The 18,348-nt window shown below is 52.7% G+C and overlaps 5 protein-coding genes across 7 annotated transcripts; 3 read left to right on the top strand and 2 right to left on the bottom strand.

Annotated features, from left to right (window-relative positions):
• Positions 1 to 222: 222 nt before the first annotated feature.
• LOC111070606 lies at positions 223 to 6,783 on the top strand. Its single transcript, XM_022361273.2, has 8 exons — positions 223 to 554; positions 977 to 1,133; positions 1,320 to 1,780; positions 1,860 to 3,372; positions 3,435 to 3,709; positions 3,785 to 4,371; positions 4,703 to 5,885; positions 5,947 to 6,783. The coding sequence occupies exons 1-8, from the start codon at positions 297 to 299 to the stop codon at positions 6,574 to 6,576; spliced, it is 5,064 nt and encodes a 1,687-aa protein (XP_022216965.2). The 5' UTR covers positions 223 to 296; the 3' UTR covers positions 6,577 to 6,783.
• Positions 6,735 to 8,089, bottom strand: LOC111070609 (bifunctional peptidase and (3S)-lysyl hydroxylase Jmjd7). Its single transcript, XM_041592203.1, has one exon. The coding sequence runs from the start codon at positions 7,813 to 7,815 to the stop codon at positions 6,868 to 6,870; it is 948 nt and encodes a 315-aa protein (XP_041448137.1). The 5' UTR covers positions 7,816 to 8,089; the 3' UTR covers positions 6,735 to 6,867.
• A 57-nt stretch (positions 8,090 to 8,146) lies between these two features.
• On the top strand, positions 8,147 to 9,119 carry LOC111070615 (GSK3-beta interaction protein). The gene has a single exon (XM_022361286.2). The coding sequence runs from the start codon at positions 8,272 to 8,274 to the stop codon at positions 8,728 to 8,730; it is 459 nt and encodes a 152-aa protein (XP_022216978.1). The 5' UTR covers positions 8,147 to 8,271; the 3' UTR covers positions 8,731 to 9,119.
• Positions 8,763 to 11,495, bottom strand: LOC111070608 (ATP-dependent RNA helicase Ddx1). The gene is made up of 4 exons (XM_022361278.2): positions 11,402 to 11,495; positions 11,289 to 11,340; positions 9,562 to 11,234; positions 8,763 to 9,504 (listed from the first exon to the last, which is right to left on the bottom strand). Exons 1-4 carry the CDS (start codon positions 11,415 to 11,417, stop codon positions 9,059 to 9,061), a joined length of 2,187 nt encoding a protein of 728 aa, XP_022216970.2. The 5' UTR covers positions 11,418 to 11,495; the 3' UTR covers positions 8,763 to 9,058.
• A 72-nt stretch (positions 11,496 to 11,567) lies between these two features.
• On the top strand, positions 11,568 to 16,444 carry LOC111070607 (guanine nucleotide exchange factor subunit Rich). Of its 3 annotated transcripts, none has more exons than XM_022361276.2 (2): positions 11,568 to 11,717; positions 11,790 to 16,444. In XM_022361276.2, the coding sequence occupies exon 2, from the start codon at positions 11,808 to 11,810 to the stop codon at positions 16,059 to 16,061; it is 4,254 nt and encodes a 1,417-aa protein (XP_022216968.2). In that variant the 5' UTR covers positions 11,568 to 11,717; positions 11,790 to 11,807; the 3' UTR covers positions 16,062 to 16,444. The 3 variants fall into 3 exon arrangements, with proteins under 3 accessions (XP_022216968.2, XP_022216969.2, XP_022216967.2); XM_022361277.2 differs by having other exon boundaries at positions 11,568 to 11,721; XM_022361275.2 differs by having other exon boundaries at positions 11,568 to 11,695; positions 11,790 to 16,443.
• Positions 16,445 to 18,348: the final 1,904 nt, after the last annotated feature.

Raw genomic sequence — 18,348 nt, 5'->3', positions numbered from 1 at the left:
GATTAACCCATTGTCGACCAGTGGGTATTTTGATTTGCGCACGAATATTATGAAACTTAAAAAAACTTTACCGCATGACTTGCTCATTTTTGTTTTTTAAGTTAAGAGGAGGATGGAGCTACAAGGATCCTTTACAAACAGTATTGTTTTCCGCGGTTTAATTGATGGTTTTTCACTGTTTAAATAGAGGGGGCTTAAGTGGGCTAAGTATTTTTTTTTGTTCAAGTAACAGCTGTCAGTGCTCGAAGCGAAAATTTATTAGTTAAGGCGTCTTTTTTGTATATGTATATTTTGTGATGGCGCCGCCGCCCAATAAACTTGCTGTGGACCAGGCTAGCAATACGGGCCGCAGCAGTGGGAGCAACAACAGCCAGGTCACCAATTCCGTGGGCACTGGTACCGGCGCAGTGCCCAAACAGCAGCAGCAGCAGCAATACACAGGATCTGCACCTGCCAACAGATCGGCACGTTCCAGACGCCATCAAGAGCATCTGGGAGAGCCAGACATGGACTTTGTGGAGCCTCTGCAGAGGGAAACACTAAAAACATTGAATGTGAGTTAAGAAACTGCGAGATTCGATTCTCCTCCCGTTCATTGATGGCCGCCCACAATTTTCGCATGCGGCGTTGCCATGGCTTCCTCCATCCTGGCATCGTCTAGAAGTACATGCATAGTGTGGCATGCAGGCCCGCTCCGCTGTTCTCTTTCGATTTATAAATACATTTCACACTCATCTCGGCCACCATCTGAAAGAATTCGTGGCTGCCGACTGTTTCAGTAACAGAAACGAAACGAGAGCAATCACAGCGGACAACGAATTTCAATTTGCCAAAGAACCACTCTACTACTACATAATATATATATATATCTATATATCGGTACAGATATATATAGATATATGTAGATACTAGTTTCAAAATTACCGCGTTTCTTGTACTAATATTCCTGGTAATATTTACTTGCTGCTGGTTAAAGGATCTGCTGCAGCGAACTCGCATCAGCAACGGCCAGACCCGCTCCCAGGAGGAACAACAGTCCGCCATATCGACAACCACATCGCCAGGAGTTCAGCAACACCAGCGGGAGGCACTGCGTCATTTGGCTGCTGAGCACAACAGCTACGACCCAACAGGTAAGTCTCAGAAAAGTTCTTACTTGGCCCACACAGTGAATGAATGTGCGCTAGTTCATGGTCTATAAATACATGGGGGCCCACAAAAATAAACGCCTCTACGCCTCCACGTTAGCCAGCCAGCCAGCAGCCCACAATAATGCCCACACACACACACACAATCCTCCCTTCTCCTCCCTTTTGCAGAGCAATTGCAGGAGCAGCAGCAGCGCTATTGCTTTCCCGTCCGGCCCGTTCAGCGTGTCCAACATCAGCCGTCATCTGCTGCCCCGCCTTCCGCGTCATCGGCCTTGCTCCGTTTGCGTCAATCGACGCCCCCGAATGCGACAGTAGGCGTGGTCATACCCAACGCGACCACAACCAACGGCAACGAGGAGCACTTGATTCAGTTCGCCGGCGGACTGCAGACGCTTGTCCAGCGATTGCTTGGCGTCGCCTTGGGCCCCAGAGGTGAAGGAGCTCGCCCACAGCTTGAAGTGTTTCGCTCCCTGATAGAATTCGATGATAATTTGATCAGCAGCAGACTGCAATCGAACGGAATCTCAGCCGAGCAACTGAAGAACATGGTGCACGAGATCAATCCCAGCGCCGAGCAGGAGGAGGGCATTGTCAATTCGACCAGCCTGGAGGATGTGGCATTGAGTGAGGTAGGCCGAAACATTAACCCAAACATTTCTCGAACATCATGTCATGTATAAAGTAATCCATTTTCTATCCAACTTTCAGATGAGCGACAATCGTGCCCAGTCGATACAATCGCTGCATAGCGTCCTGGAGACGCCCACGCCCGATGCCGCGCCCAGTTTCGATGAGTTGCAGCAGCGGCTGGATGCCTCCAATCGCAATATGCAGCATCTACAGGATGAGCAGGCCAAACTGCTGCACATTCAGAACATGGCCAAGTCACATCTCAGCGAGATGGAGGAGCTGCGCCAGCACGCCAGCCACATGCCCCACTCGAGCAACGGCGGCGAGGGGCCCAACTATGAGTCGGTGCAACAGGTGCAAGACGACATGGCCTCGCTGGTGGGACGCATGAAAAACCTCACCGCATTTATACACAATCAAAACGAACTGAGCAGCGTTTTGGGCGACGATGGTCCGGAGATTCTGGCCGAGCAGCAGGCCCTGCAGGACAAGCTCGAATCGTTGCGCAGTCAGCGCGAGGATATGCGTAATCTTGTCGACCAACTGAACAGCATCAATCAAACGGCCAAGGAGTCCAGGCGCGCAGTGAGAGAAGCCAAAGACGACACTCCAACGCCGGCTAATCCGGCTCCAGCTCCAGCTCCTGCTTCTGCTCCAGTGTCCACCACCGATCGTGTGGTGCCCGTGGAGTATCAGCGGAATGTGCCCATTCTGCGGCAGGAAGCGGCCAATGCCGCTCAACGTGCGTTCCACTCCCAGACGATGATAAACCAAAAGACGGCAGACATTGAGGCCCTCAAAGCCCAAATGGCACGGCTCAAGGGCATGCTGAACACGGTCAGCCAGATTGAGGACTCAACGCCGAGCGTCGGTGCTCTTTTGGAGCGGGAGAATGCGAGCATCGAACGACAGCTGCTGCCAGACGAAATTAGCCATCGTGTCCACACCCTCAACGATGTCACGTCGGAGCTGAGGGCCGAGGCAGCCAGCCTGCAAAAGGAACGCGACCGTATCTTGGCCTTGAAGGCGGAGATCGAGCGACGCAAGCAGCAGGCAGCCGCCGCCGTACAGATGGGCGATGAGGCGCTCAAGAGAAACAGCCTGACACCGACACCCACGCCCATGAGGCAGCGTGAGGCAGCGCAGGAGGAGGAGCCATCCGAGGTAGAGACCTCCCTGCAGGCCAGTCCGCCGCGTGAGCAACTGCGCGACGAATTGCGACTGCAGTGCGAGCGTCTGCGGAAGGAGTACGAGCAGAAGCAGCGCGAGCTCGAGAAGCGGTACATGAACAGCAACAACACCACCTCGGAGGCAGACGACGAGGGCAACGACGACACCGATAGCGACAAGTACTTTGCCAATGTGCGCACAGCTTCCTCGGCCACCCTCAAACGTGCTCCCTCGGCCAGCACTGTGGTGGAGCAGCGACGGTCGCAGCCAACCAACAACCCACCGCCTCCTCCTATGCACAACGAGGAGGATTTGAATGTGACCAACGATACGTTGTCGTTGGGCAACGACAGCCTGCTCTCGAGCAGCGTCAGATCGCAGTATATGCCACCGCCCATGGCGCCAGTACAGGGTATGTGGGGTAAGTCCAAACGCCACTCATGTGATTTGTGATCTGATCTGGTATTTATCTCTCGCCTGCAGCCTCGCACAATGCCAGTAGCAATGCCTGGCACGCTCAGCAGCCCTCCCTCATCTATGCCCAACCGCATCCCAGCAACGTGGAGTGCAAGCCAGCGCCGACTGCGCCACAGGCCGCATCCTCGAATGCCTCCGGCTCGAATGCATCGGCCGATGCCGTGATGCTTCAGCAGTTCATGCAGGCCCAGCAGATGCTTATCAACTCGGTGTGCCAATGCAATCAGACCTTGTGGCACCAGCAGCGCGAGATTGATAACCTTACCAATCAGCTGCATGCGGTAAGGCGAATCCCTTCTAATACTAAATTGGTCTGTGCTTATTGTCTCTCTCACTCTCTCTCTCTCTTCGAACAGCTTCAGGATCGCTTCAATGTTGTGGGATGTCAGGACCATAGCTACGACTTGCGCTCAGAGTCTGTGCCGCCGCCGAACCTGTCGGTGGGTACTCCCATTCTGGGCCAGATTCCCAACAACTTGTGCCTGGGCCACCACCGTGCTCAGTCGGAGCAGTTGTTCACTTTCGGTGGTCACCAGAGCGGCCATCAGAGCGCCTTTAGCAACTATCAGCGCATGTGTCCCCGCAAGACGGGCACCACAGGAAGCGTTTACAACACCAGTAGCGATGCCCACCAGCAGCAGCAGCCGTTCCTCAATAATGCGGCCCCACCACAGCCGCCGCCACCGACACACTTCAACAACGAGACGCCGCTGTCGCCACCCTCATATCGCGCCAGTCCGGGACCCATTTTCATGAATCACCACAACAACACCATCCACCAGAACAACGCGAATTTGCGCACCCAGAATCAGTATGCCAACAATTTGCATTCGTTGCCAGTGGGCGGAGGAACAGCTGTGGCACCACCGCCACTGCAGCCGACGCTGAACAATCAGGTGCCGCCCGGCAATCGTGCTAACAACTACTGGGACAACTTCAGAAGGTAATGAGAACCCTGAATTACACTTACATATGTATTGTACGTCTGGTGGTAGCTTGGGCCTTGTAGTTGGTTTTTATTTGGTCGGAACAGGAGAGAGGCAGAAAGAAGCCAAAGAAATAAAAAATTATTAGAACCTTTGAGTGTTATTCAATTCATTTTCAATTCTGTACTGCGGTAAGTCGAAGCAAATGAATGGTTCAATTAACAGAGTTGAAAGTGACTAGCTAACAAGCCTTAAAATCCTAATCTAATCCCTAATAAATCTAACACTTTGATTGCTAATTTGTTGCCTGCTTTCTATTAACCCATTAATATTTCTGCGCTTTTGCAGCTACTCGCGCCAGAATCTGCTCTCCAACAAGAGCAATGAGGAGCTGAATGTGGACCATCAGCAGTATCGCCGTCAAAGGTCGCGTCTCACCTATTTTCCGACGCATGGTGCTGTGCCATGCACGCGCAGTAGCGCCTCCGCTGCCGCACTCCTGTCTTTCCAACAACAGCCGCAGCAACAGCAGCAGCAGCAGCAACGGCAGCACCATTTCTTTGAGTCATCTCCACTAACCGCTTTGCAGCATGGCAGCAGCAACAGTAATAACCTAAACAATACCACCAGTGCGGGCAGAAAGCGGGACTGGCGGGACGATCCACAGCTCGGGGATGAGGACTTGGACGAGGTGGAGGAGAACAATGATAATGCCATCTATGGCGGTGGCAGGCGACGTAATCGTCGCCGTCCGGCGGCCTCCCCGCTGCTCGATGACGATGCCGATCAGTCGAGCTCTTCCAATTTGGTCAACATGAACGTCAACTTTGGCAACAGTCCGCTGTATCAGCGGAACAAGGTGCCAGCCAAGCCCACAACCTCGGCCGTTTCACTAACCCCACTACAGCAGCGTCATCTGCGCTTTGATTTCGAGCTTCCGGCCCAATACATCGACTACAATCTGCCTCAGGCCGCCGCTGCTGTGCCAGCGGCTCCTCCCATCGATACTTCCAGCTACAATCAGGAGGGGGGAGTGCCAGCGGATGAGTCCAATGCTTTGGAGCAGAGCGAGGAGACCGCCTCCGAGGAACTCAATCGGAATCTGCTCGTTAATGCACTGAAAAACGACAAGTTCACGACCAAGTTCTACGAGTCCATCAAGGAGGATGTCTACAGACGCTTGGAAACATTATTCGAGCAGCAGCAGCAGCAACAACAACAACAGCAACAGCTGCAGCAGAGCCAGGAGACGCACAGCCTGAAGAAGGCCCTCAATCAGGGTACTTCTGCGCCTGAACAGGCCCAGGAGCAGGATAACGAGGCGGAGAATGAAGCTTCTAATGCGGAGGGCACAGAGAGCCGCAGCGAAACGCCTTTGGAGGCGATGAGTCTGCAGTTGGACAATGAGAGGCCAGAGGACGAGAAGGGATCCCCTGCGAAGCCAGCTCAAAACGGGCACGCCCAATCCCTGGAGCTTATCGAGGCGGCTTACGGTGCTTCCGCTTCTGCTGTTAGGACAGAGAACGAAGAGGTAAGAGAGGAAGCAATCCTAACAAGATCTGTGTCAAACTCATCCTTCGCTATTTTGCCAGCAAATAATTGAGGCGGCCCTTGAGACTGCCGCCTCGGCGGGGGCAGTGGCCAGCGTGGAGCTGGCTCCGGATCACGAGCTGATCGAGTACATCATCAAGCGCATTCGCAACCAGACGCACAACAACACGATTATCAATGACTCGCTGCTGTCGGAGGTCTCCAAGCTGACGGCGACGGCCGCACAAAACTCTGCCGCCAGTTGGGCTCAAAACACTTCCTCGCCCCTCATTTCGCCCAAGCGGATCTATGCCAAGATTAAGAAAATGGATATACCCCGGCAACGGGATGAGTTCCTGCTCTGGTATCGCTCGTATTTGGAGCAACTCTTTGTTGTGGAGCATCCGAGACCAGACTGCCATGCCAAGTCCAAAGTGTCGTCCACCAGCAGTCCCAAAAAGCAGACCAATAAGCGAGTGCGCGAGCAGTCGCAGTCCCAGTCGCAGGACTCCAACAATGATGCCGATCTTGCCGAGGCTGACCAGAAGAATGTGTCCTCCTCCAATGGCAACGTGGACCTCGAGTGCGAGAACAACGAGAATCCCGATGAGGAGGCCGATGCGGAGGCAGATGGTCTCGCTGCCGGCGATGATTCGGGGGACGTGGAAAAGCAAGATATCAGTCTAGACTAGCTACGATATAACCAACCCAACGTACACACACGCACATACACACACATTCCTAATCTCACATAAAACATTGGACACATACATATCCATATATGTATGTATGTATGGGTAATCCTTCCTCGCTCACTCCCATCTTTTGTTTGTTTCCGTTTAGTTTTCACTTTGAGTTTTAGTTATTTTTACTTTAAAATACATTATATAACAATTAAATAAACACTGACTATACGTAACACTGTGTTCTGAGGAGGGTGGGCTGTTCCCGGCAGGGCAGGACTGTCGACAGCAGCATTGGGGCTAGCCTTTCTTACTATTTAGCTCCTCCAGCATGCGATAGTAACAGTAGCGACTGTCGTAGTCCAAATCATACCAGAAATTGACGGCAATGCATTTGTGGCTCTGGCGGACATGATGGAACCAGTAGTTGGGCAGGTACAGAACATCGCCGGCATGGATGCGCACTTTCAGAGGCTTGGCCCGGGCATACTCTGGATACTTGGCCAGGTCGGGGGCCAGCGGATCTATGCTGACCCACTCCGTCAGCTGTTCCACACCATCTTCGTCTGTCAGCGGATCTATATAGAACTGCCCAGAATCCGATGTCTTGTAGACGCCGGTGGGATAAGTGCTGCGCGGAACACAGCTCAGCTTATGTGGGGGTATTAGAATGAAGTCCTTATAGCCGGATATCACACAGTACATATTCTCATAGGGATCCTTGTGCATCGAGGTTACGGCGCGCTCGTCCCCGAGCCAAAAGTTAACGGCATCTGGTGGCTTATTGAAGGACTGTTGGGCAAAGTCCAAGTCACTTATCACCAGATCGCTGGCCAGCTCCGGGAAATCCAGACTTAAGTTGGAGTTTTGCTTCTGTACATAGTGGATGGCACCCATGGGATCGTCGAGCCGCTGCACCAGCTCCGATAGCTTCATTTGCTTCTCCAGTGGCAGGACAAAATACTCTCGCCCTTTTTGGGTGGCCAGACCATCTGCGTAGCCATTCGGTGTGACGGCCACATCCACAATCCTGTCGTCCAGTTTCTTAATCAGGTAGTCCGGTGTCCATTTGCCAATGGCCGGCCAGGATAGCGCATTGCGAATGACGACCGGCGAGTTTTTAGCGTAGTAGTCGCGGCAAAACTCCAAGGCAGTGGGGAGGTGGTCTAGCTCCGAGATGCTGCTTCCAATTCGTAGATCTTCCGCCTCTTGGAGCAGCAGATTGATGGCAGATTCAATTTTTGACATGACAAATGAATAAGCTGGGGGGACTCATGAAATTAACTTTAGTTTCGCAGCTGATCTTATAAAGAGTTTGCACCATTCATACGTCTTCCACGAGATAAGTGATGTTTATTTCATAAACATAAAATTCACTTCACAACTATATACGCTTCGTCCCATGCAATCTGTCTATACTAACGACAAGTCTAGTCAAATTTTACTTTAAAAGCTAAATTCTGTCGCTGCTCAGCTCGACTAGAGAATCAAACGATAACATATATTTATCTCACTCACACTGCCTGCTTGACCCCTCCACACCAGGCAACGATATATACGTATATCGATGAATTGAAATATCAATATATTTAACAGACAGCTGACATATGGGAAAAAAACATGTTGCGCTTGTAAAAATTGAATAAATTTAAGCAAAATTCAATTAAAACGTAAATCAGCTTACCAGGAGCCGACGCTGACAACATGGCCGACTCAAAAGCCAGCGTAGAGGACGGCGAGGAGAAGGCGTTTAACTGCATTGACGAGGCAAATGCGATCATCAACGACGTGAAGGCGCACGTAGCTGAAATATGCATCTCTTCCAAGCTGGCCAGCGATGCCACGCAGATATACCTGAATATACGGACCATAGAGAGTGCCACTTGCTGCGTGCAGGTAACCAGTCGCGGCTTCAAGATTGTCTCCTCCCTGTACGACACCGTCGATGCCGATAAGAGGATGGCCGCAAAGCTACACATCGATGATGTGGACGCGGCAGAGGATGATGAGGAGATCTTTGAAACGCCCTATGCGCTGCTGGACAAGATAAGTCCCCGCTATGTGGAATCCTTCGGCAACCAACTTTGCCAGCAACTCAGGCAATTGCAGCAGATGCGGACAGAGTTCCTTGAGGAGGAAGAAGAGGAAGAGGATGCCGACTAGTGACTGGAAAGAAACTCGGACCCGAGGCTGTATACTCTTTAGACACAAGATTTTAATGTTAGTTTTGTTTAATGTTTACTCGTAATGGTATCTCGTGCGTTCTCTGGAGTGGGTCGAGGGCCCATCTTCGATGTCTTTAGATATTTATGCGTGTGTTTGTGTGTGTGTGTGTGTACCATAAAGTATTCCCGCGAGAGTTGGTCACCGAATCGCTTCATTTTACCATAGACTATATAATTTTAGGGCCAACTGCTCCCGTTTCGCGTGTAACATCGATGTAACATTGTCCTTGCTTAGCAAAAACCAAACACTCAATCCAAATCCCAAATTAGACTTTAAGGCGTTTCAAGAATAAAGATTGTGATTGCAGTTCCAAGTCTGTTAGTTTCCGCACCGTCGGCACCAGCTGCTCCACATGATCCTTGTAGCCAGTGCCGGTGTTAAGATTCTTCTGCCCATAGACCACCTTGCCGTCAAAGTCGTTGACGGGCACCTCCATGGCCTTGTCCACCTGCTGTATGGTGATGTTCAGATGATCCTCGACCTCGGCCAGGAGATTTGGCTCGTTATACCAAATGCAGCAGCCGCGTACATCGGTCAGATTGGTGTTGCTGCAGTTGCGACCGCGCGACTTGCACCATTCGCCATGGTACCAGACCTTTTCCGGCACCGTGGACACCAAACTGATGGCCAGGCCCATGCGTTCGGCTCGACCGACGCGACCGATGCGGTGCACGTAATTGGCTTTGTCATCGGGCAGCGTTACATTGATCACTGCAAAGGGTATTTGGACAGGATTGGTAAATGGAGCTAAGATGTGTCAACACTCACTAAATGGCAATCCTGTGATATCCAGACCTCGGGCAGCCACATCTGTGCATATCAAGAACTTGACCTGCTGCCGCTTGAACATCTCCAGATTCTGTTTGCGCTCCTGCGGCTTACGGTCGCCATGCAGGCAGACACAGGAGAAGCGCTGACCCCCGCGCTGTTTGAGGTACTGCTCCAGGTTGTCGCAGTCCTGCTTGGTGCGACAGAAGATGATGCAACGATCCATCTGATGCTTCTCTATGGCATGGAAGCAGTACTCGCCCTTTAAGAGCTTGACAGCCTGCGATTGGGTCTCCTCCGACGGATTGCTGGCATGCACATTGTCGCGATCGTGCACCCCGTCGGTGCCGATGGGCTGGCGAAGCGACTGCCAGCTTCGATCCGCCTGCGGATCCACCAAGCAGACCACATGGTGCACGGTTTCCGGCACGGCATCTTCGCCCTTCAGATCCACCCAGGTGGGGAAGTGCATCAGGCGCTCGGCCATTTTCTTAACTTCGAAGGCGTGCAGCGTGGCCGAGCAGACAATCATCTGGAGACGGCGCCCTTCCGCCGTGATCTTTGGTATCTGCTTGTGCAAACGGTCGATGAGATCCGTGTAGCCCTGCTTGAGCAGGGCATCTGCCTCGTCCAGCACAAAGAAACGGCAATGGGTGAGCAGCACGAAGCCACTGTTAATCAACTCTTCCAGGCGACCGGGAGTTCCCACCACAATGTGGATGCCCTGCTGCAGCTGCGCCTTCTGCTCATCCAATCGCACACCGCCTATGAGCAGCAGGGAGCGCACTTCCGGATTATTCAAGTGGTACTTGAATTTCTCGATCTGACTGTAGGTCTGTTCGGCCAGCTCCCGACTGGGCTCAATAATGATGGCCTGGGGCGCATTGGGGGCTGCTTTGGCGGCTGCCGCATTGGTGGTGGGACTGGCCAAGGGATTGGCCTTGCTATGCTCCGACCCGGCCTGGCAGACACCTACGAATCCATTGCCTGGACTGTACTTGAAGTCGGTTTTGCCAAAGTTGAACAACATTTCGGCGTTTTTCAGAACCACAGCCGGATAAAACGTTTCCTTGCTTAGGTTCTCTGGCACGCGGAAGGCCACGCCCAGGCTTTGACCGTTCTTGGTGAAGCTCACCTCCAGGCGCTGCAAGTCCAGCAGGCAGCCAATGACGTCTGCCTTGCCAAAGGCCTCGCCGTAGTCATCGAACTGACGGTTGTTTGACTTCTTGCCCGTTCCGCCGAATCCGAAGCCGTGCCGGCAGGTTCCCAAGTCCAGATTTGCCTGCTGAGTGGACCAGCCGACGCGGCACAATCCCTCGTCCGTCACTGTCGTCTCAAAGTAGAACTTTCCCTTGCCGCGCACTCCGGTGGTAGCACGGCATCCGTGCCACTCCTTAAACTCCCTCGACTGGCAGCGCAGTCCATCCGGGGTCACAGCTAGAGCATTGCCGCGATCGTAAAAGGACATTGTCCAGGGTGTCACAGCTGCTGCAGTGCCTCCGCCGCCTTTGCCACCCTTTCCATCCTCGATGTCGCGTAGAGTCTCCCACACAATTTGCAGGATGGGCAGACAGAAGGCTCCCGTTTTGCCGGATCCAGTTTCTGCAGCCATCAACACATCGCCGCCTCCCAAAATCAAGGGTATGGCTTCCGCCTGCACATCGGTGGGCAGGCTGCAATTATACCAATTTAATGTGAAATGATTTATCTTGTGAAATGTTTCTTACGTCCAGTCTGCTTCGTCGGTGGCCTTTCCCAGCTCCGGGAGCACACCAAACTCTGAAAGTGAATTATTTATGAACCAAGAGAATACAAACTTAGCTAATTGCTAGTTACTCACCCTCAAAGGCGGTCATATCGGATTTTGTTTATATTTTTAAGTGAAAAAAACGCCGGCTGTTAATAGAACAGAAATTGTATTATATTATAATTACGGTATATTTCGATAATGAAAGGTATACTTCGGTATATTTCTCAGGGTCAGGTCGTATAGTTGATTGATAAATCCGTGGTCACACTAAACAGCTGTGATTTCGAGATGTACGCGTAAATCACAGATATTTTGTTGTTGTTTCGTTGTATTGTGCTAATTAGTCGAGATAAAATATGTAAAATTGGTCGTACAAGATAAAATGTAAATGCAGACACGACTTGCCGCAAGTACAAATCAGTTTTGCCATTTAAACAAGATTGCTAACGCCCTGCCCTGTTCTGTTCCCCTTGCGCAGTAACTTTTCAGTCGGAGGATGTACTTTCCAGTGGGCTGGCCCAAGCGGGTTAGTCTGGGGCTGCCCGGAGAGAGTGCCAACATACGTCACATATGCTGTGATGCCGTCAAAATACTCGTGGCCGCGGTGGGCGATGATTTCCTTGGAATCTGGTATGCCAATCCCCTGATACCGATTGCCTACTTTCGCAGGACGGAGGAGTCCCTCAAGCAGTATGGGACGAACCACTTGATTATATGGAAACCCGACTCCAGGCAGCTGGCTCTGCTCACCAGCGAAGGAGCCTTGCTGCTTTATCAGCTGGACTTCGATGCCAATGGCAGTGGCATATTGATGCAGGTGGATCCCCCGGCGGCAAGCCTCAAGAGGGACTCGGCGGAGCTGTTCATAAAGGAGAACATACCCCGGCTGAGCCTGAGGGAGCTGTGCAGCGTCACCCTGGGCTCTGTCATCACAACCGTCTGCTGCATCAGCCTGAGCGAGCTGCTGCTGGCCACCCAGTCGTGTGAGCTGCTGCGTCTGCAGTGGACCCAACTGGAGTTGGCCGAGAACGAACAGGAGCTGCCTGCCCTGGCCTCCATTAAGCTGCGCGACATTCCCTTCTACGTGCAGCAACAGCAAGCGCCCGCCAAGAACTTCCCTCCCCTGGGCAGGGACTCGTTTGTGGCCTCCCTGGAATACTCACCGTTCATTGGAGGCTGTGCGGCCGTTTTCAGCGATCGACGTGCAGCTTTCCTGATAGCCAATCACCTAAAGTTCGAGACGGATCACATGCACGGCTTTTGGGTGCAGGATGTCGACGATGCGAGTGTCTGCAGCGTGAATCACAAGTTCCGCCTGCTGGCCTATGGCCAGGAAAGTTCGGCGGTCAATGTTTATGCGATTGACGATGCTACGGGAGGACTGGAGTTCTCTCACCGGCTGACCCTCACAGAGAACGTGCTGCCTGGTAGCCTGGGCGCTGTGAACGAGCTCAAGTGGAGTCCCGATGGTTGTGTTTTGGCTGTCAGCTGGTCCAATGGTGGATTGTCGCTGTGGAGCACCTTCGGCACCCTGCTGATGTCCACGCTGAGCTGGGACTTTGGCCTCAATGTCGATCTGCTGAAACAGAATCCGCTCAAGCTGCGCCGCCTGGAATGGTCCACGGAGGGCTATCAGTTGTTCATGCTCATGAAGGAGGTGGAGAGCCAGGCCAACAACGTGCTGCAGCTGCAGTTTGTGAAGAGTGCGCTGAGCATGAATCCCTGCATGACGGCCAATCCGCACATTCTGCTGCAGGGCGATGACTGCCTGTACATCAATCAGGGCAACAATCTGGAGGAGACCTATGGCGGCAACAAGTTTACATTCCCCTCGAGCGGAGGAGCCGACCAGCCGGAGGACGAATGCCTGGAGCTCAAGCAGAGCTTGAACACGGGCAGCATCCTGACGGAGAGCAAGTACTGGACGCTGCTGCAGTTGCCCCTGAATTACGCATCCACCAATTGGCCCATCAGGTATGCGGCGATAGATAAGGAGGGCCTCCACTTGGCCGTGGCTGGGCGAACGGGGCTGGCCCACTACTCCCTTATGACCAGGAAGTGGAAACTGTTTGGCAACGAGTCGCAGGAGAAGGACTTTGTGGTGTCTGGTGGGCTGCTGTGGTGGCGCGGCTTCATCGTGATGGGCTGCTACTCCCTGCTGGACAGAACCGACGAGCTGCGCTGCTATCCCGCTGAATGCAAGCTGGACAATCAGTTCGGCCACAAGCTGCAGGTGCGGGCTCCCGTCATCAGTCTCAATGTCTTCCGCAACCAGCTGATCGTACTCACAGCCGACGGCATCGTGAGCCTCTTCCACATGTCCAAGAAGTCGGCCTACGCCATAGACATCGAGTGTGCCTATGAGCTGGATGTGAAGAGCATCTGCATCCATCCCGCCTGCATTGTGAGCCTGACGGTGACCAACCTGAAGAACGAGCTGAAGCCCCAAGGACAACAGCAGGACCAGGCCGAGACGATCATCGTGAATGTCTGCGGCCGCATTCTGATGATACAGCGCGATGCCAACGAGAGTGTGCCCAACACACTGCTGGCCACCTGCCTGGCCAGTTGCGTCGAGTGCTTCTGGCTCTCCAACACCCTGGAACGGTGTGCGATGAGGGATTGCCTCTGGCTGTACTCGGGAGCGCATGGAATGCGCGTCTGGCTGCCCATTCTGCCGCCTGGTCGGGAGAGAAGGGAGCAGGGCGGCGCCCAGCGGCTGCACAGCTTCATGTCGAAGAGGATCATGCTGAGTTTCCCCCTCAAAGTGTATCCGCTGGTGATCCTATTCGACAATGTGATTGTGCTGGGCGTGGAGAACGAGACCACTCTGTACACGAACGAGTCCTCGTCCCATTTCTCCCTGCCATTCGCCGTGATGGAGCGCAAGTCACAGATCTACCTGCACAAAGTGCTGAGACAGCTGATCAAACGGAATCTCGGCTACTCTGCCTGGGAGATCGCCCAGTCGTGCCGCGCTTTGCCTTATTTTCCGCACGCCCTGGAGCTGCTGCTGCACGAAGTGCTCGAGGAGGAGGCCACCAGCAAGCAGCCCATACCGGACGCACAGTTGCCGAGCATTCTCGACTTTATTCGCGAGTTCCCCGTCTATCTGGAGACCATCGTGCAGTGTGCCAGAAAGACGGAGATTGCCCTGTGGCCCTACCTCTTCTCAATGGCGGGCAAGCCCAAGGAACTCTTCCAGCTCTGTCTGCAGTCGGAGCAGCTGGACACGGCGGCCAGCTACTTGATCATTTTGCAGAACCTGGAGCCGTCGGTGGTCAGCAAGCAGTACGCCACAATGCTGCTGGACATTGCGCTGCAGCAGAGAAAGTGGGAGCTGGCCAAGGATCTGATTCGCTTCCTCAAGGCCATCGACCCGAACGAGATCGATTCGCCGCGCTCCTCGATGGTCGTCAACGTGAAGATTGCCCCACCGCCGCAGGTGAACACCCAGCAGCAGGTCAATCAGAATGCAGATGCCTTCAACATGGTCCTGGGCCCCATTGCCAGGGAGCGCAGTTTCTCCACCACAGTGACCAGTAATCTGCCCAAGGACAAGCAGGCGGCTGGTTCTGGATCCGGAATGGCAGCCACACCCATCGGCGAGACGAGCAGCTCGGGCGCTCCTTCTGTCGTGCGTCGCCGTTCGACGAAGCAGCGCGAAACGTTCTGCATTGATCTGATCCTGCAGCGCCATGCCAGGCAGCTGCTCCAGAACCACAAGCTCATGGATCTGGGCTACATGTGCGCATATCTGGACTTCCATTTGGTCACCTGGCTGTCGCAGGAGGCAGAGCGAACAGCCAAGCTGGACGATTTCGCTGGCGCCCTGCAGGCTCTCCACGAGGAACTGGAGCTGCCGAGTCCGTTTCCAGCTTCGGGCAAGGACGACTTTGCCCAGCTAACGGGAACACATCGGCAGGCGGGCGGGGGCTCATCGCAAACCTCCGAGTCGGGCTACTTTAGCCTGGCCACGCCCAATGGAGCGGCCACGCAGTCGCCCCAGCTGCAGCCCAGCATTAAGGAGGAGGAGGAGCTGCAGCACAGCTCGCTGCCCATCTTGAAAGCTCGCTCCAGCTCGCAGTTGTCCTTTGACAACTTCCGCTACCGCCGGCTGTACTCCTTGCCGGCTTCCGAAGACGACCTACTGTCCAATCCGTTGCCCGAAAAGCTGTCGATTAAACTGCGGTATCTGCTCCAGCTGTTCATTGAGGCCAACTGCACGGACTACGCCCTGGTGCTGTCCATACTGCTGCAAGATGCCGCCTCCATCTCCCGGATAGTGAATGTAATCATCCGCAGCGAGTCCGTGAATTCCTGCAAGCGAACAGAGGCGGCTCTGAAGCAGCTCAGCCAGTGGACCTTCGAACACAACGGCTCGCTCTATCGGGGCTTCGTGATGACGCTGCAGCCACACATCTATCTGCTGGAACAGTACATCCAGTCGCTGGGTGACGTTTCCACCTCGTCCACCCACGATGCCAGCGCCGACAATGATTTGAAAGCTGACTCCGCTGACGCGCTCGATAACGACGAAAGCGACTTTGTGCCAAAACTGCAGCAGGCGAATGGAAATCAGTGGAAGGCGGATCTGATGCCGGCTCACCAGCGCCTGACGCGACATGCCAGCCTCGAGTCCAACGGCAATGCAGGTCCGACGTCCGGCGGCTCTGCCCAGTCCACGCCCACGCAGCAGCGGCTGCTCCGCCAGAACAGTAGAGAGCGGGAGGGCTGTCGCCTAATGTAAATCGTACTCGTACATACTCGATGCAAAGACGTAAACCCGTACACACACAAGTACATACATTATCGGATGTTTTGTCACTTTTGTGGTGAGAGATGTTTTGTTGCTGTACTCGTAATTTGTTGAAATTGTTCGTTAATTGTAAGCCAAACAGACACACAAACACACACGCATGGACAACGAAACAAACAATTGTATAACTGTACTGAACTTTACTGTACTGTACTGTACTGTACTGGTCTGTATGACGCATACGTAACATAATCCATAATTTAGTAGATGAAATTTGCTGCAATATTTGTTAATTAAAATTATACAAACCATATACCTAAATATACAAAACGTAACTATATTTTTACTAATAAAAAGAAACTAAATATTTAACAATAGCTACCGGAAAGCTCTCTGCAAAGAGATCGAGCTTCTGTCTCTATCACACATATTTACGAGGTGTACAATAATTAATCCTATTGGGTTTTGCTTAATTACAAATGTGTCCCTCCCGATGGACTGCTCCCACATAATCCCACATAACAACACTGATGCTCGACTCGAGGCGCTCAAGTGAATGCTGCAAAAGAGAATGCCTGGGAACATACATTTAAAAAGCCTGCCCAAGAGAGAACACAAGCGAAGATAAAATGTGTGTCGGGTCAGTGGGAGTTCCAGTGCTCTTGTATCTATTTTTTCTGTGAGCAGATGAAATTATGTGGAGATGCTCTGGCTTGCTCTGGGGATGCTCTGGCCACCCATTTTACCACCTGCAGTGTCTTTTGCGTCTATCCGCTATACGGTTGTAAAAGTTAATCGCTGTGACTGATTCATTACGTGCAGTGCTTGATTTGCTAATGCAGGTGGATAGTTAGTCCGTGTCCGTTTCCGTGTTTTGTTAGCTGCGAATTTGAAGTTTTCCAGCAAGTTTTGCCGCGGAAATTCTCAAAGTTCGAAGGCAACCAGCACACAGCATTAGCAGGGGATGGGCACGGGCACGGGCATGGGCACGGGGATGGGGATGTGGAGCTTACAATAAAACCGTAACTTTTACAGAGTGTAATCACTGTAATGTTACGATGCGACAGGCCAAGAGTCCTAGAACTTCCCCCTGCCATTGCCATCCCCATCTCCCGCTCAAACGTCAGGGGGTCCCCGGGGCGTAATATCTAAGTTGAAAGGCAGGAATTCGTGTACCTCACATCCGGCCTGCGGCTGGCTGGTTGCTGGTGGCTGGTCGGAAGAATAACTATTGACGCTCCACCGGAGAGCGGGCCAAAGTTATAGAAGCAACGGGCGCAACGGCAGCATATAAATAAAAGCATCAACACCAGACACATTGCAGCGGAAGTCGTCGCCGTCATCGTCAAGTGCGCAGGAATTTTTTAAAAACTTTTACAAATTCTTTTCTACGAGTATTGTGGCCAGGAGGAGCAGCCGAAGATGGAGCCAGAATCGCTGCTGGCGGAGCAGAGAGTGAGAGAGAGCAACGACAATAACAACTGTAATAATGCCGCAGACAACACAACATCCAACAGGAGCAGCAGCAGCAGCAACGTCTCTGCCACAGCCACTACAATGTAATCAACAACGCCACATGCGACGCTCGTCCTCCTGGCTGGCTGGCTGGCTCTGTCCTGGAAAGTCCTGGGGCTGGAGAGTAAAGTTAGGGCGGACTTGAAGGCAAAGTGCTGCTGGATCGGAAAGTGGCTGGTAGACCACTCAAGGACTGGGATGCCGATGTACTAGGTGTTGTTGTAACAAGTTTCCTACAAATATCTGATGAAAATTCGAGTTGCCTTGGCGATTTTGATGAATTCCTCTTAATATACGAGTGTTACACCCATATATGCCTGGCAGCCGCCAGTGTGTGTGTGTGTGATTGTACATTTTATACATAGCTGGAACTGCAGTCTAAGTTACAGCTGCGGCTCGGTTGCCCACTCGCTCTCTCCCTCGTTCTCTATGCAAACGAATGGCATGTAAGCTGGCTGGCTGCCTGCGGTTGCAATAAAAGTCTCCCATCGGCCATAACAACATTAAAATATATCCGGGCATTTGTATCAAGGAATACTGAAGCTAGAACTTATCCGCTCATCTGGCCACTGCAGTGGGAGAATATCGATTGCAGGCTGTGAGTGAGCTCTTACCAAGACCTTAGGAATTGCTGCGTTCTGCGAGACTTTGACTTAATTCAGAAGCTTTGACAGGCCTATGTAATCACGTGGAAAACTGTAAGTAGTTGTACGATATTGATCGCTGGAAATGTACATATACATAGATCGATCGATCAGTAAAA

This window comes from Drosophila obscura, unplaced genomic scaffold (genome assembly GCF_018151105.1).
Source record: "Drosophila obscura isolate BZ-5 IFL unplaced genomic scaffold, ASM1815110v1 contig_170, whole genome shotgun sequence".
Lineage (NCBI taxonomy): Eukaryota > Metazoa > Arthropoda > Insecta > Diptera > Drosophilidae > Drosophila > Drosophila obscura.
This window is presented reverse-complemented; position numbering and strand designations above follow the sequence as displayed.